The 7357-nt window shown below is 36.3% G+C and overlaps 1 protein-coding gene across 8 annotated transcripts in view; it reads left to right on the forward strand.

The window, feature by feature from the left end:
- Positions 1-6577, forward strand: part of SLC6A15 (solute carrier family 6 member 15) — a 42263-nt gene extending 35686 nt beyond the window's left edge. For 7 of the 8 annotated variants that reach the window (XM_081127401.1, XM_081127405.1, XM_081127407.1 and 4 more), the window contains one exon: positions 474-1838. In XM_081127401.1, the coding sequence (XP_080983527.1) occupies positions 474-845 (372 nt within the window). In that variant the 3' untranslated portion in view covers positions 846-1838. Of the gene's footprint in view, positions 1-473; positions 1839-6084 lie in introns of those variants that run through there. The other variant, XM_081127404.1, reaches the window with a different exon arrangement.
- The last annotated feature ends 780 nt before the right edge of the window (positions 6578-7357 follow it).

Below are 7357 nucleotides of genomic sequence, written 5' to 3' on the forward strand. Positions count from 1 at the left end.
GGCCAGAAGTGCTTCAGAGTTTAGATTTTAGGTTTTAGAAAGTTGATATGGCACGTGTAGTGGGTACCTGTCACTTAATAACAAGCTACCCCCCAATGTCACTGAAAGCAGTGCTGATTATTACTTCTTGAGTGCTATGGGTGAGGTGGGTGATTCTTCTCTTGCTCTTGCCTGAGCTAACTCATGCAGTTGATTGAACTTGGAGAGCCAGTGTCTCCCTATAATTTTTCATTCTTGGCTTCTTCCGACCAGTATGACCTCGGGCAGCATTCTATGAAACAAGCGGCAATTGCAGGGCCTTTTAGGTCTAACCTTGAAGTGGCTTATTGTCACTTCCACGTAATTCTATTGAACATAGCAAGTCACCAGACCAGCTCAGATTCTTTGCTTACAAACCTGAGTCAAATATAATACTTTTCCCATACTTGCAGGGAAAAATACATTATTAATACATATTTTTGGTGTTAACACAGGCATCTGAGGAATTTCTGAGATTTCCAACGTGGGCAATGGCTGTCTGTGTCTCTCTGATGTGCCTAGGACTACTCCCCATCCCGGTTGTCTTCATCTTTCGTCGCTGCAACTTTATAGAGGATAGTTCTGGTAATTTAGCCTCTGTGACCTATAAGAGAGGAAGGGTGCTAAAGGAGCCTGTAAACTTAGAGGGAGATGATGCAAGCCTCATTCATGGAAAGATACCAAGTGAGATGTCATCTCCGAATTTTGGTAAAAATATTTATCGGAAACAGAGTGGATCACCATCTTTGGATACTGCTCCAAACGGGCGATATGGAATAGGGTATTTGATGGCAGATATGCCAGATATGCCAGAATCTGACTTGTAGCTGGGGAGTGGGAAATCGGTGGGTTTTATTTGGTTCATTTTTATCAATGAACATTGGCTCCACGAAGAGAAGTTTATGCTTCACTTATCAGAGGGTGATCTCAGGTGTTCCATGGCTGTGATCTTTAATCCTAACAGCGTATGTAAATTCAGCTAGAGTATTCTTTTTTATTCTTCAGTTTACATTTGCACAGTAAGAGTTGTAGACAAAGCTTATAGTGACTGAGGTTCATGTTCATCAGAATTTTTAAAAAACACTTTTGGTGATTTTTCAAGTATTTCTATCTCTGAAAAAACACACACAGGTGTTACTTCAGTTTCTAATAATTTCTGGATGTAACAGTATTTGCAGTTCAATAATGGTATACTTTAAACTGCATAAGTTTGCCTTCAGGGTAACACTCCGTATTACAATGAACAGTTCTGTAAGTCGGCGCCTCAGCACATTTCCACGACTGTATTGTGTAGATAGGCTGTACTTATTTTGGTTGCATTGGTACCTTGTTAGGCAAATAGTTGAAGAAAACTGCAAAATATTTTCTTATGTAGTAGCTGTATAGAGAAATAGTATCAAAGAATAAGAAAGCACTAATGTTGGGATGAAAGGTTATATTCAGAGGTGACTAAGGATTATGTGTATGACGGCTGTATATTCTGTGTAAAATATGTGTGAAAATGATCTAAGTATGAGTCACTTGGCACTCTCAAGAATTATGCAGATTCTGCATTTTTCTATGCCATGTGCCTAAAAAACCTACTTGATATTTATTGTGGATTCAAGATTACTCATAGTATATTTATATAATATACTTGCAGTGTATATAGATGTATATTAGTACTCTAAGTACTGATTTGAAAACTTGAAGCAAGATAGCATTTTATTTCATATCTTTCTGTTTTGCTTCTGTTTTATGCAAATATAAATCCTTTTTTAAGTGATTGTTAAAATTGTATGGCATTACATTTTAATCTACAAATAAAATTTTAAAATGACATTTGTTTTCCACATTGATTTTTCCTGTATCATCTGAGTTGGATTACTTGGCATTTGAGTCAGCACTTAGGCATTTCATCATAATTAACCATCACCTTCCAAGTGATTAATATATTAATATATTAATATATTGATTAACAGAGTTACCAGTACTTTAGAGACAACAGCAAAGTATTGTGGTTAAATGGTGTTTTAATGTAGTCCCACAATTCTTGAAAAAATACTTGTAGTCTCCCAGGAAACCAAATGTACAGTTGACAGCTTGCTGGTCAGTATTGTCTCCTAAATATAAAAAATTATGATGATTTTTATGAAACTTGTATATATGAGATTGGATGAAGCAGAACTCCACTGAGTACCATCTCATTAAAAGGCTTTTATTTACACCTGTCCTACCACTATATTAGTTACATTTTTAAAAATAATGCTGGGTAAAGCAGCAAAATAGGGGAGGCAGGACTACACCATGTCCATTGATTTATTTTTGCCAAATATTCTTGGTCTGCTATAGAAATATATTACAGACTGCATCACACTATTTAAAATAGTTTCACCGGTGATTAAAATTTTTAGTTTTTTTTGGTTTTACATATTCAATGTATTTTGTATCTCTTTAAAAATATTTTATAGATTTTTTAAATATTTTAAAAATATTTTATAGATAGGCAATATATGCACATTATACAAAACTCAAAAATTACAGTAATACAGTGTCAAGTAAATTTCCCTCCTAAAATTTCTCTTAGCCTTCTAGTTCCCATCTTTGAAGGCAACCACCATTACCGGTTTACTATTATCCTTCGGGAGTAGCTCTATATACACACATTACGTAATTGACAGATTCTGTATTCTTTCTTCTGAATCTTATTTATTTCAATGAATAATTTATTTTGGACAGTGTTTCATATGAAGGCATAGAGATCTTCATTATTTCAGAAGTTGAAGTAATCTACATTTTATTTATTGTTGTGTTGAAGCAATATTTTTATAAGCTACCCCAATATTTAAAAGTTTGTAGCAAATACTTTATCTGTCAGCCTTTAGCTTATCATGATACATTGCCAAATGGCACCATTTCCCCCCTCCTTCTCTTTCCACAAGGGCTTTTAATTACAGTTTGGATACCTGCCTTCTGTAGGGAATAGGTCCCCACCTTTCTGTTCACAGAGCGTTATGAAGAATGCAGGAATCCGATTTTTGAGAAAGAAGAGAATCTAAACTGTTTCTAATGCCCTCACTTGGCAGATGAAACCAAGCCATAGAAGTTAAAGCTGAATAGACAAGGTCTCTCCTTTTGTTTTTTGTTTTTATTTTATTTTTTCATGAGTCAGTCCTTCAGCTATCCATTTATTTATTTATTTGCTGATCTTTCTTTTAGCATCTATTCACCAAGAATCTACCTTATTCTTAGTGGTAAGTCAACGCACCATTGTAAGTAGAGTATGAAGTGTTTGTCTTTTCCCTAGGTTCTCCCCTTCCTCAGGCATGTGGTATTTAATCAGTGAATGACAGTTTGAAGTGTTCTTCCCTGTACTCTAAAATTTGAGGCTGCTTGTTTTTGTATTACATTCCACTACTTCTGTAAACTCTAGTCTGAACTTGTCCCTAGATGTAAGATAGCCAAGTATTGTGTGTCTTCAAATGGAAGGCAGGCTGGGGAGTGTGACAGGACAGCTGATCGTGTGTTTAGAATGGAGTAAAAGACACTGGAGGGGGGAAAAGTACCATGAAGGAGTCTAATATATTGGTTGCATTGACGTCTTAGGATGTAATTTTATGAAATATTTGCATTTCCATGTGTCTGCATTTATGTGCATTTTTTGGGGCCGAAATTACTTTTTTTGTCAAATCTTCAAATGTGTACGTGATTGCAGAAAGTTTAAGATCAAGATGCAGTGCTTATTAATTATAATTATGCTTTTGAGTTACCTGTGTCCTTTTAAAAGACATTTTCAGTATACTGAATATGAATCCGTTTGGGATTGGATGCAGGACATGAATGTTTTAAAAAACCATATTGTAATGTTCATTTTTAGTTAGGTACCATATGTATGAAGAAGATAAAAGGAAGTATAAGTAAAGTATGAACCCCAATTGTCTTCAAAGAGAATGAAAATAAAGATGCGATAATTGTGATAACGGGTGAAAATAATTTGGTGGATAGAAGCTGAAATTTATAATAAAGCCTTTGAAAGTAAAATATCTTTCTCTTTTTGATTTTGTTCTGGTTACTGTGTTTCCTGAACACTACCAAAGAGTGAACTCATATTTATCTTGTTTGAATTATGAATGAAATCAATAGCAATTACATGGATTTTTTTCCATAAACTTTAGTTGTAAATTTTTTGAGCCATAATGTTTTGACAAAAAGGGAAAAACCATAAAACTCTAGAAGACTGTTGGAAATATTAAAGATAACACTTCCCATAAGCTACCCATTACTGAGCATAGCATATTTTTACCTTCATAACTTAGAACTGAAGTAAAAACGTTCCATATGTTATTTTGCCTCAAATGACTGACTCCAAAATTGGCTGATTTGCTAGTTATTCTAATATGCATTCCCACATATCCTGTGGAGGTAAAAAGAGAAAAGGGGCTGGGACATTATCTTGTCCTAAAAACAATGTCTCCTGGATTCTACTAATGTTTTAACACACCGCAGTGATTCCTGGCACCACCATCAAAACACACGGATGTATGTCCTACCACACCACCGCCGCCCAAAACAAAACACCTGATTTATACGAACGGCAAGAAATGTGCCATGTGGTGCCTATGCAATGTCATGTGTGTGACATGTAAAGAAAAGGAACCGTGCCCTATAGATTAATGGTGATATCGCAGCTGCTGTTCTGTTTCCACTGGTGGCCTTATCTGGGCATATTCAGTTGCATACTAAGGAAGATAAAGATTCTTTAGAAGAGACTGACATATTTCAGTAATACAATTTTCTCAGTAAAAAAGCCATTAAAAGGGCTGCAAAAAATATGTCCTTTCACTGTTCTTCAAAGGAATGCTTAGACCTGCCATTTGACCCAGTGGTCCCACTTCTAGGAATATATTCTAAGGAACCCAAAACACCAATCACAAAGAACTTATGCACCCCTATGTTCATAGCAGCACAATTTACAATAGCTAAGATCTGGAAACAGCCCAAGTGCCCATCAGTAGGTGAGTGGATAAAGCTGTGGCACATTCACACCATGGAATACTACGCAGCTGTAAAGAGGAAGGATCTTTTATCCTTTGGCACAGCATGGAGGGAACTAGAAAGTATTATGCTGGGTGAAATAAGCCAGTCAGAAAAAGACAAGTACCAAATAACCTCATTTATATGTGGAATCGAATAAAAGAACTGATGAACAAAGTGGGTCTAGAGACATAGAAGCATGGAACAGACTGAGGGATCTCAGAGGAAAGGCGGGGAGGGGTGTGTGGGTGGGGAGAGACTAATCAGGGAACTTACATGTTTATAAGCATAACCCATGGACACAGACATTGGTGTAGGGAAGACCTGGGGGTGGGATGGATGTGGGGTGGAGGGGGTCAGTGGGGAAAATAAATAAATAAAGGAATGCTTATAAAACAAAGCAAAACAAAAAGCAGAACGTGATGTCCCAGTGTACAACAACCTGAAAAGACTGAGTAAACCTTAAAATTTGGAAGCATGGTAGCAATGGTGGCATTTATTTTATCTGCTCCTCGCTAGCAGTTACCTACATTATTAACCAGGTCCACCAAATTCATAGATGCAGAAGCCTGGCCTATATTTATTCCTCTAGAGAACTCTCTCTTTTGTCAGTAATATGCTCTTTTCCCCTTTATTTTAAGGTTTGCTTTGTTTTGGGTAAATATTAAAAGGCTCAAAATGGGAGATTTGAAGTCAGATCAATAACTGGTAGAATTAAACAATGAAGATAGCCTTTCTGAGCAAAAGAGGATCTGGATGGTCCAATCTCTGGAAAAAAAAACAAAAAAACAAAAAAAAACAGTAGAAGTTTATTAGCTGTGTGCTTCCTTAATAGACTTTGGGGTAGAATTGTTTTAATTAAGCCTTTTTGTAAATGGTCCTGTAAGAGATTTAATTATCTCAGTCCTTTTGTCTGAGTTGCTGTATAAAGTAATGCAGTGTCCACGTAGAATGCCAGCCCGCAAGCCATTTTTATAGGGGAGGGTCATGTAATAGAAATAGAATCCCAGTTGTTTTATAGCTATTCACAGAGAAAAGAGATTTTTCTTACAGACCCTGGGAAACGGAAGAAGGATGTGTCGCAAGAAGGAAAAAAGGACCTAAAGATAAGGCAGCCCCAAGACGGTGGGAAACCGAAGCAGGCGGTGCAGGAAGAGCAGGGCCTGCAGCAAAGGAAGCCTCAAAGCCCAGAGGAGCCGGGCGCTCCGAAGGCCCCCCTTCAGAGCGGATCAAGGACAGAACCTTCCTGAAGGAGATGGCGATCCAGGCCAAGCTGTGCAAGGACCATGATAGAGAGCAGATCCTGGGAACTCGCTGGTTTTACGTTTCCCCCCACCCTCTAACCCTGTGTAAGGACTGGCTTGAAATGAAACGTCAGAGCGGTCTTTCCAGGGCGTTACACCTGCTGCTCTGTCAAATCGCCCGTCATCTGAATAATAAAAGGCGCCACAAAGACTCAACCTCTTCTCTAATTATTTGACTGGTCTCCAAGGGCAACAGGAGCCTTTCGTGTCTGATTTCAATGTGAAATAAACCTCTATTCTCCATTGTTTTTTTTTAGCCAAGTGAGGTCACCAATAAACATTCTAGGACTTAGATTCAGTAGAGTAAGTCTAATTATTTATATAATGTACACTTTATTATCATATGAAATTTATTGTCTATTTTATTTGCACTTTTCAAGTTGTTGTCATAACTGATATCCGTGCAGTACTGAGTATTTTTTCATTCAAAACTTTTTCACTTTGATTTTCCCTCACTTCTTCACAAAATATTTATATTCACACAAATCCCAATTTAAACAAGTACATTAAGCTACTTTCCTGTTGGAATTTATGGATGAATTACAGTAAGAAAAACAACATGCATTTTTGTCATCATTTTGTGGTTAATTTGCCTTTTTTTTCTTCTTTTAGAAACTATAGTAGTCCATATCCTAAACTTGAATTTTTTAAAGATTTTAATTTTTCAAATTCAATTTATTTAAATTACACTGTTAAAACTAGTTCTGTATTTTCAGGCAGAGCCAGTCAGACACCTCTGGGATGAGGTTGATTGATAGAGACATCACTTTTTGGGGCATTCTCCCCACAAAAGTACACTTTATAATACACACAATGATGACAAGCGCTAGTTTAGAGATTTTTCCTTGATTTGCCATGATTAAATAAAAAAATACTTGACATTTCACAAGTAGTTGGTTTCATAGGAACTCAGTTGTATATGATTAAGGTATAAGTATGTCCTTTTTCATGATAGAATAATTTCAGGTAATGTTAAAGCCATAAAGGATATATTTAAAAAATAATTTTTTAAATATATATCT

The sequence above is a fragment of the Miniopterus schreibersii genome (genome assembly GCF_964146895.1).
Source record: "Miniopterus schreibersii genome assembly, chromosome: 2".
NCBI classification, from domain to species: Eukaryota; Metazoa; Chordata; class Mammalia; order Chiroptera; family Miniopteridae; genus Miniopterus; species Miniopterus schreibersii.